The sequence below is a fragment of the Ambystoma mexicanum genome, chromosome 6q, assembly GCF_040938575.1.
Source record: "Ambystoma mexicanum isolate Mex_15411 chromosome 6q, UKY_AmexF1_1, whole genome shotgun sequence".
In the NCBI taxonomy this organism is placed as follows: Eukaryota; Metazoa; Chordata; class Amphibia; order Caudata; family Ambystomatidae; genus Ambystoma; species Ambystoma mexicanum.
The window spans coordinates 40,292,412-40,315,240 of NC_090937.1; the positions used below are offsets into that span (position 1 = coordinate 40,292,412).

The 22,829-nt window shown below is 45.7% G+C and overlaps 1 protein-coding gene across 2 annotated transcripts in view; it reads right to left on the reverse strand.

Annotated features, from left to right (window-relative positions):
- Positions 1 to 22,829, reverse strand: part of C6QH4orf36 (chromosome 6q C4orf36 homolog) — a 75,451-nt gene that overhangs the window by 41,853 nt on the left and 10,769 nt on the right. For both annotated transcript variants that reach the window (XM_069630285.1, XM_069630286.1), the window contains one exon: positions 11,398 to 11,558. In XM_069630285.1, the coding sequence (XP_069486386.1) occupies positions 11,398 to 11,558 (161 nt within the window). The remainder of the gene's footprint in view (positions 1 to 11,397; positions 11,559 to 22,829) is intronic.

The following is a 22,829-nucleotide window of genomic DNA, read 5'->3' on the forward strand; positions in this document are numbered from 1 at the left end:
TGAAATGGGTGTACTGTTTGGATTATAATGGTCTCATACAAGTTAAGTTGTTAGAGAGCTTTTGGAAGTGGTAATATTGGCATTTGGTTATTGTCAAGCATGTATGTGCAAATTGTCAAGCAGTACGTGCACATTATTGAGGGGTCAGTTATTTTATGTTTAGTTTCTGCTGTTAGATAGAAAGCTAATTGAAACCATTGGGATTCCTCATTGTCCTTTATTGTGTAGGCTATAGCTACTATTATTTTGCTCTTTTTACAGAAGGTTCTGCGACAACAGACACATACTTGGTCTGGTATTTCAGCAGATGTGTGTTTTGAAACGTATCTATTCCTTTTTTGTATGTCTTTGTTAGTCATTGGTGTTTATGGGGTTTTCTGAAGTTACATAATGTTCTAAGTAAACTTCAGTTCCAAAGAATTTACTTTTGATGTGTTCTATTTCTTGAAGCAGTTCTTTGGCTGTTCTATGTAGGCGAGTGGTATTTAAATTTTGCCATTGTAGAGAAGGACTTTTTGCATAGTATAGTCAATGCACAAGATTCCGTATAGCAGAATAGCGTGTTGCTAACATTTTGATGTGGTGGAAGGTGCTTTTGCAAACAGTTCCTAAAATGCAGGCTACTGAATGTCCTCGAAGTCCAGTGTGGCTGCGCACTGGACAAGAGTCCATGGTTTGTAAAGTTTTCATTTTACTTTTGTCTGTTAGTTTCACATGGTGATTGAGGAATTGTTGTAAAGATGTAAAGGATTGTTGGCATATGTTACACATTGCGCTGCATATCCATTTGGACACAGGACAGTTTGTTTGGGTAAAAGGAGTATTTGGTTGAAAGTTTGTTAGGGATGTTTCTATAAGGGTTTCTTTTGCAGTAATGGTGTCTTCTACCATTTCATACCTCGACTATTATTGTCTATGTCAATTGTTTTTGTTGGTCTTGTTTATAAGCTTCTTCATTCAAATATGGTTCTGTGCTGCGTGTGTGAATCTGTTCACCATCACAGAAGTTTGAAAAGCGCTCTATATTGACACGGCACATGTTTAGAAGTACTTTTTGTAATGTATTGATTAATTTAGTTAGTGATTTCATTCTGCTTAAAATCAATATAAACAATTTTCTCTTTAGTAGAAAAGCACTGTCAACTACAGCTTTGAGGATTAGTCTTCTGCGGTAGTTTTTAAGGTTGGATCGTGACTTTTCAGCTGTTTTTATAAGATTGTGAAGAACTCTACAGTGGAACATTTTTATAACATACATGTTTTGTATTGCTTTACTGTCACTACGTTAACACTGGTAGATACAGTGTTAGGTTTGTTAGTAGGTCTGCTTTTCTTTGTACATATTCTATGTTACCTTTTTTTAGTCGTGGCTGGTTTAGTTTTGTTGAGTAAGGTTACTAGCTCTTTTGTTTTAATGTTGTCTATAAATTGTTTTAGAGGTCATGATTATAGGGTTTGGTTTTATTCTTATCTGCTCTCTTTTCCTTTTTTTTCTACAGAGTTGCTTTTTAGTAGGCATTTTGTTGTGTCTGTTGGGAAAAGACAAAGTTTGGGTTTGAAAGTTGTGCATTGTATATGCATGTATTGTGAATGGGTGTGTGGATGCGATTGGAGAGCTTAATTCAGTGCTTTCGATTGTGAGGTGGCATATCAGGTGTGGTTGGGAAGGTTTTGAGATTAAGAGTCTGTAGAGGTGTAGTGGCGTTGGGTTAGTGAGCATGGGCGTGGTGGTGTGATTGAATCAGTAAGGACATTGGGCCTCATTCTGAGTCGGGCTGTCCGGTAAAAAAGTGCCGGTATCCGTGGATACCAGCACTTTACCGGACCACCCGGCTATGGGTTTACCGGTGGGGCACTTGGGTTACCTCCAGCTAATTGCTGTATGTCAATGAGGTGCCCTACCAGCCAAAAAAGCCCTCATTACTGCCACCAACCTTGCCAGTGGCGGTAATGATGGAAAACACCCTCAGGACTCCATGAATGGGGATTTACACCGTCCCGCCGGCACTCGTAATCCGGTGGCAAAGCCAGGATACTACCATACACCTAATGACGCCCATTCTGCTGTTTTCAGGAAAACAGTGGGTGTTGCAATGGTGGTGGTTAGATGGGAATACGAAGAGTGTGAATTTAATGAGTTAGAGTAAAAGAAATGTTGGTTCGAAAAGAGTAGCCTTGGATAATAAATAGTGGAACTATGCTGTTGTAATTACATACATATACATGGTACATTAATTTACTTACTTTGTAGGATGTGAAGGGTATTCTTTTTTTGGTTCTTGTCTTCGGCAATGTGCTTCTTGCCTATAATTGTAAAAGAAAGTTAGTGGAGATATGTGATAATGGTGAAGTACTTTTAGTAAGCAAGTTTGTTATTCATGAAGGTAGGAGGAGTTGTTTGGAAAAACAATTAATGAAATTGCTTGACGTTTAAAAATGTTTGTTTTTAGGAGCATTTTCATGAATGTTGAAAAATGTGTATTTGCATTTATAGAAACTCTTTGTGTAACGTTTTGTAAAAGAGAAGAGAAGTTAATGGAAAAGATTTGTAGTACACTTTTAAATGGCACTTGGTGTGTGGAAGTTTAATATGTTAGGTGTATATGCATACTTGCCAACATGATACATTCTAATCTCTAGGTGTTTGTGTAGTCCTAGATTTTTTGTTTGCATTCTTGGACTTGCATTTACACTTTTCCAGTTATAAAGGTTAGAATACAAGTCACAGATTGTAGAGAAAAAATTAGGACTGTATAAGCAGCTAAAGATTGGAATGGGTTATGTTAGGAATTATACACGTACTGTCAATCTATTGAACTGGTACACACTGAGTGCCAATTAAAAATGGTCTACAAATCTATTTTATCTGCTTTTACTTTCTTTTATGAAAAAGTGACTAAGTGCTGCTATGAATGCACATATGCATTTTTTAACTTTCATGAAAAGGCTTCCAAAAAGAAATATTTTAGAAATGCACAGCATTTTATGTTTATTTGATATACATTTCACAGTTTCAAATCTGAAGACTACAGAGGCAATAATGTTTCAGAGTATGTTGGTCCATATTTAATACTCTATATTGTTGAATGATGATATATGTGCCAAATGTGTTCAATAAAAAGAAGTTACAACAAAAACAACAGTTTCAAATCTTCAAGTCCAGTCCTGTTTTTTTCCTTGCATTCTGGTACTTGTAGTTTGAGTTTTATAATGGGAAAAGTGGAATTGGAAGTGACAGAATGCAAAGGAAAACATGAAGACTTAATAAACACCTATATATTGGAATGGGTGATGTTGGGATGTATGCATGTACTGCCAGAATAATAAACTCCCACACACTAAGTACCACTTCCAAATGGTCTACAAATCTATTTTATCTGCTTTTCCTTTAGTTTATGAAAAAGTGACACAGTGCTGCTATAAATGCACATATGCATTTTTTAACTGTCATCAAAATGCTTCTAAAAAGAAACATTTTGAAACACAGAGCAGTATAATTGTTTGCTGCATCATGTGAGCAGGTGATGAATGCTGCAATGCATGGCATTTGCTAGAGTGGTTAAAGTGAGAATGTGCTTATTGAGAAGCTTATATTGGGGTACGTAACAGGAACCATATATATATATATTTGTGAAAGAGTTCACGAAAATATGTTTTAAAATATATGCATACCTGTACTATGTCTTATTAGATGCAGATCTTGTTCAATCTGGAAATAGAAATCCTGGACAGTTTCACAATAGTTTTTGATGCAGATGCCTTTGATTGACAGGAGATATGTATTCTCAGAGTTTAAGTGTACATCTGAAGTGTTGAACTGAGATGACAGGGTTAGCTGTGGAGGTTTTGTATGTGATTCGTGGATGGATGTGTCAATCTTTGAAAGCAGCCAATGATGTTGACAACATGAAAGTGGAAAGAGTAGAAGGGCTGTCCCTGTGTTACAAGGTCCGCAGATGGTGTGTGCCACAACCAGGTCTTTTAAGGGTCCTGGCATGGAAAGGGGACTGTGGGGATCAGCAACTTAGGTTTGCTGGGTGTGGGGTACAGGATGAGAGGGTAGCAGGAGTTGTGTTTGCAGCAGTTGTCAGAGCACTGAAAATGGCTATGGCTGTATGTTTGAGAAGGCAGAGTGTGTGGATTTTAGGGGACTCTTCAATTCATTCATTGAAGGTGTATGCTGAAAATCATGGCATCTTTGGAAGTATTGGATTGGCAGAAGTAGATTTTTTGTGGCATGTAGTTTGTGGATTAAACTGGGCATGCTTGTTTTCCTTCTGTGAGTGTATTGCTCACTTTAAATGTCCAGACATTGTAACTGTGCATTGTGGAGGGGGCAGTTTGGGGTATGTGACTCCAGTGTATTTGCAAGTTGCCTCAAGGATTTCTTCTTTAAAAGCCTAATGTAACTGTTTCCTGCTGCCAAGATCAGTCCAAAAACGAATGGAAGAATCAAGGCAGCTTGTCAATAAAGAAGTATCAGCTTTTTTTGCTGCAGGAATGTCATCTTTTGAAAATTAAAATATAAGGTCTGATGGTGTGAATTTTTTGGGTAAAGATGGAGTTCATTCACAGATGTTGCAAATGCAATTTTTCTTCACAATGTTAGGAATTCATTAATAAAGTTCCTGTAAGAATACTGTAAGGGAAGATGTAGAGTGTACAGTATTACTGTAAAAAAATGCAAAAAATGGAAAGAAAAGGTGTTTGTTAACAAAACCCCCAAAAAATGGTTCTTTTCAGAGCCACCACTAAAGAATAAATAACTGAAATTGAGTTTAAACTCCCACATACCTGTTTGATTGGTCACAATGTCTGTGGACACCGCCGTAGTCCGCAAACAGTATGTGCCACATCCGAGTCTTTTAAGGATGCCTGGCATGGAAAGGGAACTGTGAAGACCGGGACAGTCATGGATGTCTGCGGATATCGGGGGATCAGCCAATCAGGTTTCCTGGGTGTGGTGTACAGGCAGAGAGGGTAGCATGAGTTTTTTTAGCAGGAGTTGTGAGAGCACTGACAATGGCTACGGCCATGTCTTTGAGTGTGTGGATTTTGGGGGACTCTTGGGTCCATTGGTTGAAGGTCTATTCTGAGCTGTGTGGATTGGTGAGAAATCTAGGATTCCATGCATTCGAAGTGTCATGATATGGAGTGTGAGTGATGAAGTGGGTGCACTTGCTCCCATTTTGTGCAAATATGGTTCTAATGAAACATCCAGACATTATTATTCTTCATTGTGGAGGGAACAGTTTGGGTTTTGTGACTGGAATTTCATTGCAGTTGGGAAAGTTGAAGGAAATGTTCCCAAATTCGAAAAAATAAATGTTTTGCATTGCTCAAAGACAGGTGTGGACACGTTTGATTTTATTTGGTCCGCAAATGGAAAAAGCGAGGTGAAACATCAATAAAGCTCTGTGTGCTTTTCTGCGAGATGTTGACATGATATCTTTTCATAATGAGTCACTAAGATCCAAGGGTGGCAAGCCCGTAGAACCTTGTTGCCTTGCCAAAATACATATCAATTCTACATTTTCTATTGCACCACTTCTGTTTTGTAATTGATTCCTTTTATGTTCTTTTTTTCATTTGTCTTTTCACCTGTATGTGTAATTAGTCAGCGGTTTGTGGCTACATTGAATTATTAAAAATGATATAAATACATCATTTTTTACCTTTTTGACAGTACCCTCCTTTCCTACATTTTGTAGTATTGATATCTTTTCATAATGAGAACATTATATTTGATATTGCCAACATTTTTCAGAGAGATGGAGTCCATCTAACTGATGTGGGTAATCAGATTTTTCTGGAAAACATTCAAAAAGCTTTAAAGCAGTTTTTGTGAATGTTAGAAGAAATAATTAAGTTCAGTAAAATGTTTCTTAGTTCAGTTTATAAAACCAAACTCTTTAAACAAATATAAATGTCAAAAACACAAAAAGTTTATTTTAATAGCCACCATTTTTTAACGCAAAACAATTAAATTGATTTTCATGCCCCAACCCCACGCCTGGAATTTTTCCGATGTCCGCAGACAAACGTGCTGTCTGCAGACTATGGCAGCTGCATAGGGGCCTGTGACTTTTATTCTCTGTTCTATTTTTGAACTGTGAAAGGTGGCTCCAAAAGGAACCTTTTTTGTGTTTTATTGGTTTTGTAATGTATATGGCTTTGTTTGTGCAGGAGCGGTAAGGTAGGGGAAAGAGAAGGAAGGGAGGTTGCACCAACCACAAGGATGAAGAGGCAGGTGGAAAGAGGAAGAAGTTGGGCGGGCCTTAATCAGGTAGGTGGCAGTGATTCTCGTGCTCCTTGACCGTGGCCTCCTAAGCACTCAAACTGCTCCCCCCTACAAATTGGTGCTTCACAGTACAAACATAGCACTGTGAACCTCGAACAGTAAGGGTCAACAGTGTTCTGTATGGCCTGCAATGAGGTTGTTGGTATCCTCTGCCCCAAATGAGTATCCCTAGTGATGACAGGATCAGTCGAAGAAGATGGGGTAGAGAGCATCGCCCTACTTTTCCCTGAGAAAGGTACTGCTTTCACCAGTGCCCCTGAGTGGTTGGACTTGGTGTCGCGCTGCATGGAGGTGGTCCCGTAGGAGTACAAGCCCAGTTTTCCATGACAGAGTACAACTTTGCACGCAGTGCATCAAACCTTGGCTTCCCGAGCCTTTGGTGCAACCGCTACGGTTGTGATACATTACCACACCCAGGACTCACTCCGGATGCTGGAGATAAGGACTTCCTCTACCTCATCCTCATCTTTCCTTTCTCCTCCTCTTCTGTATCACCACACCTGTACCCTTCTCCAGGCTCTCCAGATGGTGTTTGTGGTGGTGGGGTAGTTTTTAAGCAGAAGTGGCCATATCAGATGCCATGATGGTCTCCACAAAACAAATCTGAAAAACAGAAAACTAGGAACTCAGGAACTGCAAGCAGGTGCTCTCTGTTGGATAGCCAGATTGAGAATGAGGAAAAGTAATCAGTGGGTCCCTTCAGAGGAGCTGTCTGCAGATTGCATGACTGTTCGCAGACTACGGAGTCAAAAATAGGCCTTGGAAAGTTGTAAAAAGTTGCCAGATCAACTAACAAACATTTGCGGAGACCCCCTTCACGCCTATTCTGGTGCTGCCATGTAACCCAACATGTTTTTTTCCTCCAGGTTGAAAAACCAAATAATTGTGGGAACTTCATTAGGGGGAAAAACAGATGGTAATGACCAAATACGTCTGGCATGTGGTATCTGAGAACAGTACCTCTGAAACTCTACAGTTGTCAAGCAATCTCTAGCAAAGAATCTCGCATGGTAATGCTCTGAGGTGATAGCAATTTACGTCCTCAGTCTCTTCTCTCACAGTGAAATGTGTCACCCTAGACCATAAAACAAAAACAGGGATGGGAAAGAAAATAAGAAAGGAGCCTGTGTAACTATACACTAAGACAACATCATATATATGAAACAAAGTGATGTGTACCTTTACGTATACATCAGAGTAAAAAGTTGTTTGCATATGGTTGTGGATAATAACTGTATTTTTTATTCTAAAAACGCATGCTCTCAAAGAAATGAATGTTAGCATTGTATGTTTGTGAATTGTTGTAAAATTGTATTTTATTGAATATGCACTTTATAGGGGTGTTAGGCACTGGACACTTTTTTCAGCACTCGCCACTTCTTGATGTTTTTAATTGAAAACCTTTTAAACTTGTTTTTTATGAAATAAAGGTAGAATGTTTTTTAATATAGTGTTTTAGGCAATCATTGTTTTGTTGAATACTCCATATACTTTGTTGTCCGAACTTCTTGGAATCGAATACTGATTGGTGGTTAATCTCACATACCCTAGAGACAGATACCATAAACTATTAGCGAGGGAGCCCTTTTTGTGTAGATAAATATATATATATATATACATATATATATATATATATACGTATATATATATATATATATATATATATATATATATATATATATATAGCAGGTTTGCTCCTCCCTCTCTACTAATTCGCTTGGAATCCCCCTTGTTTAAAAGAAGTCCTTTGTATGGTGCCTGATAGGCTTTCACTTGGCCAGCGAGTCTATCTCCCCACGCCGCTCTCCCTGCTTGGTCCGGTGAATGTTCCGTGCACCACAGTGTACTATTACACTGTGGGTCGGCTTCCGTCTGGCGCTCTGCGGTACCTGGCCAGTCCTCCTTAATCCTCTGGGGTACACTTGTCTCCAGCTGTGTTTGGCTGTTTGGCCTCCGACCAGCAGATGGGGGTTTCTGTGGCTTCAGTGGGGGTGCTACTGCCGGGGAGGATTAAGTGCCATTTAATATTATTTCTCGCCTGCTGATAATATCCCTTGTTATGGACTGTAACAAACGTGAGTGGCTGGCTCACCTGTCTTTTTTCCCATTCTCCTCTGGTTTTCCCTCTCTCCGGCCAGGGTTTCGGGGCTTAATTCGTAACTCGCGTTGCAGGGAGACTTGCTTCTTCGAAGTGTGTGCACCGGTCTGTCCCTCTCATTTCACCGCTCCATTTCTCCACGGACGCCGTCTATCAGGGCTGTCCACAAGGGTCGTGCCTCAGACACGGGGTAGATTGTGGCACAGTGGGTAATCTTGACCTCCCACAGCTATTGGCTGTGCCGGATTTGTTTTGTTCTTGCTCCATCTGCCATTTTTCTTTTCTCACCGGCTGCTTGTCTCTTAGTGTTGCGCTGCTTTACTTCGGCAGGAGCTCTAAAGGCCTGGCATTTGCTCCTCACACCTTCCCGCGGTTCTTGTAGCCTTGCTGGTCCATATAAACCGGTGTTTCTTCCTTTATTTCTCAGATGTTGCAGAATCAGGCAGGAGCTCTCCTCAAAGCAGCCCTACACCATGGCTGCCAGCCACGCCTCCCCGTTTTATGACTTTTTATGGCCATATCCCATCCCATCCTCATCAACCTTCAACTCCCTAGAGATTGTTTCATTAGTTTGGTAAGTGCCATGTTGTGTTTTTTAATCTTTTTTTACTGTGATGTCCGATGACAATACCGGCTGTCCGCGGATCCATCATGGTGACCGTTTCAAAATATCTGACGCAGCTCACCTTTTTCCCCATCCAATCAGCCGGGGTGCCCGATGTCCGCGGACATCACTCAGGGCTGTGATTGGTCCAGGGGGTTGTCCGTGGACCGAATAGGGAAGTGAGTCCACGGACCGGACCCATACATCACTAATTTTGGGGGAATTACTTTTTGGCCATTTTAAAAAGAACTACTTGATGGATTTACACCAAATCTACAAAAGCACCCTTTCGGACCAAGCCGCCGCTCCTGCTGCAAATTTGGTGAAAATCCGTCCAGTGGTTTGGCCTGTAGGCCACACATTTTGGGACCCCAACTATAACTTTGCCCCCCCCAACGAAACCTCACCAAACTTCCCAAACCAATCCAAGGGGGCCATATGCTTCTTTTGCAAAGTTTGGTGAAGATTCGTCCAGGGGCGTGGGGGCAAAGTTATAAGCCACCTAAAAAGTGCTCTTTCTATGGGTTGAGCACCTTAACCATAACTACACGGCCGCTATGCCATTTGATGAACTGCATAATGTATTCAAATTAACTTTCCTTTTTTAATATTTCAAAGGATTGATTTGATTTTGTATTTGTTTATGATCATGTTTATAAAATGATGTATTGCATTGTTATGTATTTGAATTTGATCAAGTTGGTTTACAATAAGCTGCGTGTATAGTGTAAAGTGTGTCTGTTTGGCTTAATGATCTAATAAACCTTTTTGTGATGATAATGGTGATCTCTGCCTAAGTTCTATTTGCATCCCACATGTGGATCAGTGTCAGAAATTCCCTGTAAGGAGTGGAAAGAATAGAGGAATTGTCCAAGTGTTTCCATTTTGAAATTTGCACTCCACCCCAACACATTGGTTTGATTTGTATACATTGAGTCCAGGGTGACCGCTCTCCACATCTAAACCCTTTTCTAATAGCTATGCAAATTAATCAACCTCTCTCACTTTGACAGGAATCGGCGCAGGGAAATTGTATGTTTAGTCAGGAGATTTGAGCTAATGTCCTCAAGTACTCTTCAACTGACCTAGTGGGGAACAATGATGGCTTCTGAGTATGGAAGTGGTGGGGAGAGCTCCAATTTATTCTATTTTTAACCCACTATCTCACTAATGGATCTAAAATAGATTCCTCCCATATCACTTGCTAACGGCATGTCTTTCGACTAAATTAATAGTCCTCCAATCGGCATCATCAGGATCACCATTGGAGTTAACCTGTCATTGTAGGATTAGGTTTTGTAACAGCTGAAGGAGCGCAATACTTTCTCCATGACCTGCTACTCAGGATAAGCATGCAATAAGGTTTGTCCGCCTGTCTAAGAAGAGAATAATTAGGGAATGGAAGCTTGGCTTTCCATCAATGTCAGGGCATTTTTACCGATTAATTCATTCTCAATAGAAAGTATATTAGTGTGAGGCTTAAGGAGAACCAACAGGCGAGACGAATATTCTAAGAAACATACTAATCTACAATGGACGGAATTCCCAGTGCCTTAGTCTACAATAGTTTGTGGTGAGAGTTAGACCATCCTAAAGTAATCATATAAAGTAACTGACAGTTCTTTGATGGCCCTTATGATTTCTGTTCATGTTGCCATATATAATAATAATTTGCATGTATATAGCGCTACAAATCCTCAGGCATCTGAGTGCTGCTTATTACTACCCACGGTGCATGGTGCTCATTTATCAGAATTGCTGAGTATGGCCCTGCCGGGATTCGAACCTGCAGCGACAGGCTCTGCACGGATGTCAAAGTGAGCGCTCTACTCGCTGCGCTTTCTGACCAGCTTCCCTACATTGCGCACACCCTTCATCACAGCTCTTTTTCTTCCAGGGCATACTGTATGGGGCACCGCTTGATATTAAACCATGAACGCCCTAATTAATGAAGACTACTCAGCTCCGGAAAGGAAGGAGTGGCACGTATGGCAACCAAAGTCAATTGAGCTTTACTGTTATGTTGGTGCCAATGCATTTATATAACAACGCATGGGCGCTGATGGAATCACATGTCAAGGTACAACTCACTCTGGATTGTAGGTATTAATACTTTCTCAACAGGGGTCACTCACGCCTCTCAGGGGGAAAAAGATGTAGAAACATAAACAACATTTATTTTATTACTTCGAACAACAAATTACAAAATTACAAACATTGCAACCGATACAGGTATAGCTTGCTTTGGTAGGGAGGTATCAATACTTTTTAACAGTGGTCACTCGAGTTAGGGAAAAAGGATGTAGACATATAAATAATACGTATTTGATTATGCCCAATGAGAAATTGCAATTATGAATTACAAAAATTGCATCCAACACAGGAACTGCTTACTTTGGATAGTAGGTATGAGTCCTTTCTCAACAGTGGTCACTCCTCTCAGGGAAAAAGGATGTAGAAGTCGAATATTGGCAAACACAAGATTGGATATTGCTGCCTTGGTGTGCTCCTCAAGCACAGCTGTTGTCAATAACGCAAGAGGCCATGGGTCATGTCTGTCCAAAAACAAAACAAAGCATAATAAATATTACTTAAATACTTTAGTACTTTTTCTACTCCTGGAGAAAAGTCTGTGACAGTGTTTGCACAAATGGGATTTTTTTCATCCATGATGCAATATGCGTTGTTGCTGTTCCAGGGTAAGTTGAAGGTTCTTAAACATCACAACGCATCTGAACTATTATGAGTGTGCCGGTGTGGTAATAACGTGCCAGTATTACCACATACCTGCATGTTACCGCACTGGCACACTCCAGGTTTGGTGGTGGGGTGGTCGGAATTACCTGCAGCTCTGAGCAGCCAGTAATTCTGGCATATCACCACCAAATAATGCTGGTGTTACCGGCACTGGTATTACTGGTGACAGTGATAATGGCAATTCCCTCATGGCATCCTTGTTTCCGGACCGCCACATTACGAGTTTGCCTGCAGGGGCCGTAGCGCCTGGCATGCATTACCCGGCCGCGCGCATCGGCCCTGGTAGGCAGAGTCATCACGGAAGCACCGGCACCGTTGGCAACGGTGCTGGTGCTTCCGTCTCCCCAGTACCATGTAGTCCTATGGGACTCCATGGGAATGGGGAGTTACCGAATCTGCCGCCTGACTTCCCGCCCCGCTGGAACTTGCAATGTCCCGGTGGCACCGGGAATTCAGGTGGCGGATTCAGTGTTTGGAGTCGGCAGCAACCCAATGGTGCCAATGGCGGGTTACTGCCAACCTCGTAATGAGGCCCCATGAAATGGAGAATGCCAGCACTTACCATCAATTGTAATATGCCGGTAATTCTGGCAGACAAAATGGCGATAACGGTATTACCGTTTGGTGGTATCCCACTGGATTTATCAGCGGGATACCACCAAACCTGTAAGGAGGTCCATTGAACAGAAAGTTACCTATAAAAGTGTGAAAAAAGGTGAATTTGCAATTTTGGAACAAGGCAATTTGTGCAAAAGTAGGCTTTATTCTAAAATCATGTATATCAGTCCCAAATAAGAATCCACTATTATATGTGCAATGGCGAACAATCAGTTGATGGGACCAAGACAATTACATGTTGCCTAGATGCAACAAATTACAGCTGCACCTGACAATTCTTCTGTGTCACTTCTTTTATTTCTGGGACACAAGGCTTCATATTGCTAAGGGCAAGGGAAGGAGCTTGATAAAACATAAGGTGGTTATGCCACCACCTGGTATATGGAAGGGGGAAAAGGAGTAGTGCCCATGCGTTCATGATTTATAAAGAATTTCCTCGAGCAGTTAGCCAGCATGATGGAGGTCAAATTGTCATTGTCATTAAAGGAAATTCAAGAACTAGCCCCGGTGGCAGATGGCCAGCTTTTCCAGGAGTTTGCCCAGGAAGGGAGTGATGGAGATTGGGCGATAGCCAGGCAGAAAGGGTCGGCAGAGAGTTTCTTATGAAGAGGGTGCACAAGGGAGTGCATCAGAGGGTAAGGGAAGACTCCTGTGGTGAAGGGGTGGTTGTAGAAGTCAGCCAGAGCAGGAGCCAGAGTGTCAATGTGGTCCTTGATGGTTTTGGAGGAACAGGGGTGAGCCTGTTTTGACAAGACTTTCATAGATCGGACTTGTCTAGAAACCTCATCTGAGGAGAACAGAGAAAAGGCAGAGAAGGAGGGAGGAGAGGTGGCCAAAGAAGGGCCGGAGGAAGAGCAGGATAGAGGGGTCAGGGGGGAAAGGAAGAGAGAGAGTGTTTTAGAGATGAAATGAGAAGCCAGGGCGGTTCAGATGGCCTGGGAGGGGACAGGAGAGGTAGAGACTGCAGCAGGATTGGCCAGCTCCTTGCTGATTTTAAAGAGTTTGGCCAAGTTGTTAGATGCCGCAGAGACGCAGACTTGGATGTGGGCTCTCTTCTTGGTGCAGACAGAGAGCTGGTATTGCCAGGCAGGCCAGTTTGTCAGAGGATGCACCAGAAGAACGCCATTTCCTCTCAGCCACCCTGCACTTGCGTTTAAGGGTGACAAGGTTGTAGTTGTACCAGGAGTTGCACTTGACTTTGGGCTTCAAGGAGATCCTCATGACAGAGGCATTAAGAAAGCTCACCAGCCGACTTGATGTGTTCAGTACTATCCGTGACACCTGTCCCTCAAGAGGAATCAAGGGTTGATGTGATGATAGGAGGCAAATCCATTACATTTTTAGTTGACACTGGGGCCTCTCGTTCATGTATATGAGAGGGAAGATACCCAATGTCGGAAAATGCTCAGGAATTCTCTGGAGCTACAAGCCGAGTTCCTTTTACTGATGAATTGTCAGTCTCCATAGGAGAATGTGATATGTCTGTCCATTATTGTATTCACGGCAGACAGCAGTTAATATTATGGGAAGAGACTTGATAACAAAACGTAGGGGCCGATTCATGGAACAAACGTGCGCCGAAAATCTTTGCGCAAGCAGGCGCAAGCAGGCGCAAGCTCGAAAAAACAGGCGCACGCGTGCGATTCATGGAAGTCCCTGCGCGTGTTTTCCTTGGGATGTGCGCCAAACCCGTGCATGGCGCACACGTCACTGCAACATCCCGAAAGGCGTGCGCGACGCGAACAGTGAAAGCGCACAACCTCGGCACATACACCAGAAAGTGGGCGGAACACGGGACGTAACGGCGGAATGGGGAACAACGCGCGAAAATAAGGGCGAAGGCCGTAACTGGGGATGTACTGCAGGGAAGCAGACGGAACGCCAACACGCACTCGAACCACACGTATTCATGGAAGCGAATAGGGCAAAGCCACGCACAGCCAAAGACACGCACAAGCCGAAACACGTCCGCCACACGAAGGCAGGCTGTAGCGTCCCTGCGCATTACAAAAGTGGCAAAATACAGCAATTGGGCCTGTGCGAGCGGGGCACGTGTATTTTGGGGGTGCGCGGGAAGTTTCACACGCGATTGAGCGGGGTATGTGTATTTCGGGGGTGCGCGGGAAGTTTCACACGCGATTGAGCGGGGTACGTGTATTTCAGGGGTGCGTGCGAAGTTTCACATACGATTGAGCGGGGTACGTGTATTTCGGGGGTGCGCGGGGAGTTTCACACGCGATTGAGCGGGGTACGTGTATTTCGGGGGTGCGCGGGAAGTTTCACACACGATTGAGCGGGGTACATGTATTTTGGGGGTGCGCGGGAAGTTTCACACGCGATTGAGCGGGGTACGTGTATTTCGGGGGTGCGCGGGAAGTTTCACTTGCAATAGGCCTTGTGCGAGCGGGGTACCACTCACCGTCTGCGTGTAGAAGAACGCGTAGCCAACACCCACCCGCTGTGAAGTAATAGCGTGTGAACCCCAATGCCTGGAAAACACATGCACCGCACCCCTCGGAAAGCACATACAGAGCAATGGAAATCCATGTGGGATCTTCAAGTCCTGCCAGGGCAACGCCCGTGCGTGATACGTCACAGACGCGCCTACGCGCTAAGGGCCTTTGGTCCAATGAAATCGCGTATGCGTTGCAGATGCGCTTACGCGCTAAGGGCCTTTCCTCGAATTACACGCTGATGTGCAGATTATTCACGTGCCAAATCACTCCGTATCAAGCTGGCCACGCGTAAGCACACGGAACACCACGCTCCTGCCCAAAAGGCCGAATTACTGCCCCCCAGAGCCCGGGGCAGCCTCCCACGAGCCATCTGCTGCTGCCTGCCTGCCTGCTGCCATCGTGCCCTGCCATTTGGTGCCTGCACCCTTAACAAAGAGGGGTTTGTTCTGCCGTGTAACATTATAGGAGCGAGACTACTTTCTGATTCTAGTAGGCCCAAGTAATTTCTATTGTGTCCAGGGAAATACAAAAACACTGTAAATGTGAAAATGTACATGAAGTAGTTCAGGCAGAAATAGGTATTATATACAGCTTGTAAGTTTATTTTGCTGCTTGGTGCATTTAGTAAATCATGCATCCGTATTGTTGATACAAGACTGTTTGTACCGAGAGCCAACAAAAATGCAAAACAAATTTTTCATTCAGAGATACTTGGTGTGTTGGAGGTTAGAGCACAGTCTTAGCCCTGTCCACACACCATTATGATGGCCAAATTAATTGGCAGAATGCAATAAAACAAAGAACAAAGTAACCATCACCATTAGTGACAAGTGATTATCGTGTGTTCAGATGCGAGACAACCCAAAACAAACACATTAAATGGGAAAATTCTTGGTTGTCTGTAGCCAGGCTGGAGGGTGACCTAACACGTGGTCTTGGTGGTCTTTGGTGCCTGCACATCAGCCATCTGCAGGGGTCCAGTTGCTGTGTCCACCCCTGCTGGAACAGAAGACTCCCGACTGGGATACCATCGCCCCACAGCCCAGCCCCAGGATCCAGTTGCCCACCCACGCCAGCCTCGGGGGTCGCCATGTCAGGGCAAACACCATCCGAGACCACTGGCGACCCCCAGCCAGAAGGGCAGAGGGCCACCAGCTTCAGTCAGAAGGAAGTTGGTGTCCTGGTGGAGCATTTTCTGGGGCATTATGATGCCCTCTTCGGATCATCACGCGCCGACAAGGATGGACGGGACAGGATCTGGACGGACATTGTGACTGCCATCAACGCGGAGGGGGTGGCAGTCCGCGACTTCCAACATTTCAAGAAGCGCTGGGAGGACTTCAGGTCCAGGACCCTCAACAAGGCCCGGCGCCTCTTGAAGGCAGCGGATGCTAAGGGGCGCCGGGGCCACTTGTCGGAAGATCAGATGAGGGTCCTGGAATGCATATCCCCAGCGCTCCACGTCCAGGTCCTTGAGAGGCAGACCCGTCTGGAGTCGAGCAGTAAGTGGCCAGGCATTGCTGTGTGAGACAGGGCATGTTGTAGTGTGCTGGTTGTCTGATACTTGCCTGTATGTGTGACATAGGCCATGTACGCGTGTGTGTGTGCAGGGACATCATGGTCATGCATGTGAGACCAGTAATGTGTGAAGCACACGGTTGGTGTATGTGTTTAAATGCTACATGGGGAGCCCTGTGCGGAATGGACACATGCCAGTCTCTGTTCCTGGACATGGGTGGGGGTGAGGGATGGGTGATGATGCCATGTACATGTATGGTTTCCATGTCTGTGTGTCTGACCTGCGTGTCTGTGACTTGTAAATGCCATGGATGCATGACACATGTCTGTGTCAATGTTCAGATCCACTGATGCAGCCTAGCGATCCTTGCATCCACTGTGTCTGGGGTGTACAAGTCCAGGTGGATGAAAGTACGGTGAAGTGTGTGAATGTGATAGGCATGACCCATGATGCATGTGAGTTCAAAAACAACATTGTATGTTTCAAGAGTCCCTTGGACATGTTTGCTTATGTCCATAGCATGTGCCATGCCTGTTACTACATGTGTCTTGCCTGCACTGACCCATGTGTTGTGGAGGGACATGATGGAAGTGATCTTTGACAGTGCCACTCATCTGCTATTTATTCCTCTCTAGGGGACCATTGTACAGTACCCTGATGCTTGTGTTCTATGTCTCCCTCTACACAGCGCAAAGTGAAGAAGAGGGCGGATACGGCGCTGTGGAGCAAAGCGGCGGGGATGCCCCCACGGCTGCAGCGGAAGGGGTGGGTGAGCCCCCACAGGGGCTTGCAACGGCGGAAGACGGTGTGGAGCCATCCAGGTTGGTGGTTTCTACAGAGGAGGAGGAGGCCGCTACTGAGCCGCACATGGGGCCTGGTGGGGGCATCCCTGCTGGTGCAAGTGGTGCAGTCCAGGGGCAGGGGCAGGAGGCAGCACAGGTCGCCGTGGAGGTGCCTGTGCATGTCACTGTCCCTGACACTGTGACTGCACCACCATGCACCAGCAGGGATGCCCCATCCCAGGCCCGTCCGCAGGTAGGGGGGATGTCCATGTCATCTGACTCCCCTCCACCTGCGGACGAGGGGACCCCTGGCCGTATGGAGAAGGTCCTGATTGGTGTTGCGTTGCGCACGGGTGTCATTCGTGATGAGGTCCGTGCTTCCCGGGGGGAGCACGCACGTCATCAACTAGAGCACCGTGCCAACGTGGCGGTCATGGTCGGGGGTCTCGTACATGTGTCGGGCACTTTGGCGACCCTCTCCTCCTCTGTGGAGGCTATGCGCCAGTTGTTCTCCATGCCGTCTTCCGGCCCAGACGCCACCAGGGCCCCCTGTGGACCTGCTCCGACCAATGCAGCCAACTCGGTGGGGATCCCATCCCTGCCACAGTCGGGAGTCGGAGGTCCAGCAGGGGTGGACACACCAGCAACTGGACCCTAGCAGATGGAGGATGTGACGGCATCATCGAGGCAGGGCACGTGCACAACGGCGTCGGTGGATTCCATCAGCCTGGATGCCGTCGTGCTGGCACAGGCAGTTGCGTCGGAGGCAGCGGCAGGCTCGACGTGGGAGGCATCATGGCTCGGGGCCATCAACATCAGGGGTGCAGGCATCGGCCGGAGGGCAGGAGAACCCTGGAATGGGAGTGGCTTCCGTGTGGGAGCGTTTGGGCCAACAGATAGGTGCGGAGCGGCAGCTGGCAGAGGAGGAACTGCTCACAATGGTCAGGGCGGAGAATTCCATGCGGAGGGCGCTGAGGCGGGCTGAGTGCCTCGAGGGTCTTCACAGGGAGTTGGAGCTGGACACTGCTTTATCCCTGCGAGACCTCGGGGCCAGGGAACATGCCCGCCTCCAAGCCATTGAACAGGAGTTCGATGATGCCCTGGCCCATGACAACATCCAGTGAGCCGTTGGACTAGCCCGCTGCCCTTGTAAATAGTTATGTAGTTAGTGTTAGGTTTCCTTTGCTTTTTTCTTGATTTTGAACCTTTTGGACAATGGCCAACATTTTTGTATATAGTTTTTTTATTACGTAGTATTTTTAGATAGGTTTCATTTCTTCAGTTGGGATCATGGACCCTGGATTGTTTATCTGTATATAGTTGACTGTTGGATTATGGGTTTTTTTTTTATTTACCCATGGAGCAATGGTTTTTGGTTTTGTTTTTCCCTTGGATGTACTTTTTTGAACTGTGACTTTGGACACCTTTCCTTTGGATTATGATTTGTGGTTTTTCATTATTTTATGGACATGCTGCTTTTTTGATTTTAATTCCCATTGTCGTTTGTTTATTTTTAATCCCATTTTTATGTTGCTTTTAATACATTTTTTTCATCAAACTTCAATGTGTAGTATCATATCATTGGTTTCATGCATGTCATGATATGGGTTTTGACATTCACTTACACCCATTGTGTGTATGTGAGGGACACGTTTTCATTTACATACTTGCCATTGGGGTTGTATCATGTAATTGGCAATTCTGAGTGGGCGGATGCAATACTTGGGTGGGTGTTTGGCATGTGGAGGCTGCCCATAAGGGCAAGGGATCTAGATTGTGATGACATGTTGGCTGGGGGACATGTGTCAGGGCCTGCTGCCAGGTGCCTCGCAATGCTGGGGGGTCGGGGTGCAGGGGGACATGAGTGGGGGCCTGCTGGCAGGTGCCTTGCAATGCTGGGGGGGTGGGGTGCAGGGGGACATGATTGGGACATGAGTGGGGGCCTGCTGGCAGGTGCCTCGCAATGCTGGGGGGTGGGGGTGCAGGGGGACATGATTGGGACATGAGTGGGGGCCTGCTGGCAGGTGCCTCGCAATGCTGGGGGGTGGGGATGCAGGGAGGCAGGAGTGGGGGCCTGGTGGAGGGTGCCCTGCACTGCTGGGGGGTGGGGGTGGGGGTGCTGGGAGACATGTGTGGGGACCTGGTGGAGGGTGCCCCACAGTGCTGGGGGTGGGGGTGCAGGGGGACATGTGTGGGGGCCTGGTGGAGGGTGCCCCTGACTGGTGGGAGGTGGGGGTGCTGGGAGACAGGAGTGGGGGCCTGGTGGGGGCTGCCCCTGACTGGTGGGGGGTGGGGGTGCAGGGAGACAGGAGTGGGGTCCTGGTGGAGGGTGCCCTGCACTGCTGGGGGGTGGGGGCGCTGGGAAACATGTGTGGGGGCCTGGTGGAGGGTGCCCCACAGTGCTGGGGGGTGGGGGTGCAGGGGGACATGTGTGGGGGCCTGGTGGAGGGTGCCCCTGACTGGTGGGGGTGTGGGGCTGCAGGGAGACAGGAGTGGGGGCCTGGTGGAGGGTGTCCCACAGTGCTGGGGGGTGGGGGTGCTGGGAGACATGCATTGTTGATCAGTAGTGCAAGGTGACATGTGGCTTGGCTGGGGGGCATGCTCATGGTGGATGGGCTGCCTGCGGGACATGAGCAGGGGTGCAGGGTAGTCCCCCGTGGTGTGGGCTGCCTGCAGGGGCCATGGAAGTTGTAGAGCGAACACCTGGGAGGACCCACATGGCCAATTCACATGTAGTACTCCCCGGTACCCCTGAAATACACGTACCCTGCTGAAATCGCGTGTGAGACTTCCCGCACACCCCTGAAATACACGTACCCTGCTGAATTCGCATGTGAAACTTCCCGCACACCCCGAAATACACATACACAGGACATTCGCGTTTGGAACTTCCCGCGCACCCCTGAAATACATGTACTCTGCTGAAATCGCATGTGAGACTTCTCGCGCACCCCGAAATACACGTACCCAGGACTTTCGTGTGTGAGACTTCCCGCGCACCCCTGAAATACACGTACCCTGCTGAATTCACGTGTGAAACTTCCCGCGCACCCCGAAATACACATACACAAGACATGCGCATGTGGAACTTCCTGCGCACCCCTGAAATATACGTACCCTGATGGAATCGCGTGTGGAACTTCCCGCGCACCCCAGTAATACACGTACCCCGCTGGCACGGGGCCAATCGCGTGTGGAACTTCCCGCGCACCCCTGAAATACACGTACCCAGCTGAAATCACGTGAGAAACTTCCTGCGCACCCCAGTGATACACGTACCCCGCTTGCCGTGCTGGTACAGGGTTAGCGCAGCCCTTTGCGCTGGCTTTGGGGATTTTGATGGCTTGTCCCTGCGCAAGGGGCGTTCTTGGGGGCGTAACTGGCGCTGCTGCAGGGTCGCTGCGCCACTGTGCGCCACGGCTGGTTTTGGTGGCTGGAATCCATGAATACGCTGTGCGCGGAAATGTATTTTAGCGCACGCGGCTGGCGCAGGGATTCGCACGCGCCCACTGTGCACCAGCCGCGTGTGCCACTTGTGCGCTGAATTCTATGAATTACCCCCTTAATATGACGATTTCTTTTACAGATGAAGGTATAGTGTGTTCCACTCATGGGATACACTATATGAATGTGGGTGAATTTATATTGGCATTTACAGGGTAGAACCGGAAGTTTTCAATATTGCTATATTTGTTCACTCATATATTATGCTGTTGGGTCCTCTAAGATCTTCATAGCTACAGAAGAACCAGTACAAAAAGCTCATTGTCTCACGCATCTTGCACTCTGCCAGACACAAGGTCAGTTCCAGGGTCGAACAGCATCCTTGATATGGGTGACAGAGAAGACATCTCCAAGAGAAGACAATTATGTACAAGATTTGAAGACAAAAGAAAAGCTGGAGACATGAAACCTAGTGATAAGATATGAACAATCTGGAATAAATGGAGCAGGTATCAGAAGAGAAGAAAACAAGAAGATGCTAGATTGTCAAGGCAAGAATCCAGAAGAGATACAAAGATGCAAGGAAAGAGGCCAGTTACAAATTAAGGGAACTGTGTTGACGCTGGAAAGACGGGCAGAAGGCCTGATTGTGTGCAGGGCAGCAGCAATAACAGGATTTTATGAGCCAGTCATAAATACAACAGAGAATGAATGCATTGCCAGCTGGACGGCTTCTGGCCTTGGCCACACTCAGATTGTTTCCAGGTGGGCAAACTGCAATTGGGAGAATTTATGGAGGAATGAAGTTGCCAAGAAAAGAATAATACTCTAGGGCTGTGTCAGGACCCAGAGATTATTTCAACCTTCCATAAAAGGTCCAATGTTTAAGGAACATTTAACATGATTTTCCTCAATAAACATCAGCTGTTTATTTCTTAGAGCATGCAGGGCATCCTGCCAGGATCCAGGGGTGTTGCTAGGTCTGGCAAAGATCTGCGTTGCGCTAATGTTGGGACTCAGGGCTAACTCGCCCTTTGTTTGTACCCACTGAGCTTCTATCCCGGGCTGCAACCAAAGGACCTGGGGCTATAGCCCCCACTGCACCCCTCAACCCCCAGCCTACCCACAGCAACGCCTCTGCATCGTGCCACCGTTTTAGAAAAGCTACAAAGATGAGCCAGGGTGTCATGGGCTAATCTCCATTACTGGCACCCGAGATCCACAGAAAGATATTTTTGTCAAGATGAAATAACAGGAATGACTCCCAAGGAAGGTATGCATGCAAGTGGTTTATAAAGCGCAGACATAGCTGGAAGCACCGGAAGTGGGATGCAGGTGTAGCAGAGGACCTCCACGTCAACAGATGAAATGCGCCCACCCTAAACAGAGAGTACATTCAGTAACTATGTGTGTGCTTTGCACGGTGTATTGAAGGGTACAGAAGTTACAACAGTATACTCATGTATGTTGTAGCATAGGGAGTTTGTGTGTATGTAGCCGGTTCCATGTCATTTGATCAACAGTAGTTTTTTTTAACAGATTTTTTAACCAAAGATTATTCCTCGAAAAAACGTGTTGACATTTGTATTTTTATTTTGCAGGGTCTCCCCCTAAGGCCCCATTTCCTTATATTATTAATCCTACCCAACCCCGTCCCCATCTATTTGAATCCCTTACCAAGCCCCCATATGTATTTTCGATGAGTTTTTTCAATGGAATTGTTTCGGTAACAATTCCATCGAAAAAAACGACTGTTGGCAAAAGGACGTTGTAACCTGTAGGCACCGTACACTCAATAAAAATAGCTTTTTTTATCATTTAGGCAACTACGTTTTTGATTTATTACAATTCATTATTTTTTCTTTGTAAATTATGTTTACATAGAGAATAGATCTATTGTGTTTACAATTTGTTCGTGAGATTATATTTATTACCGAACAAGTGCTTTGTTTTTTTGGAAGAGGTGCTTCATCAGGGATTGTAAATGGGTAAGTATCTGAAAACACATCACAACTAGAGAAAACATGCACAGAGCACGCACATAAGTATTTTAGACGTACGTACGTATGTACATACATATGTTAGTGATCATAATCATATCAAACCAGCTAAGTTAATTTTCAGGAAAACATGCAATGTTATTTTATCAAATATAAACAATCAACATGTCAGTCAGAGTTATTGAGAAGAGTATAACATTTCTTTTCATTCTTGAAATGTATATTTGCACTGAAGCACTGCCTATAAGCC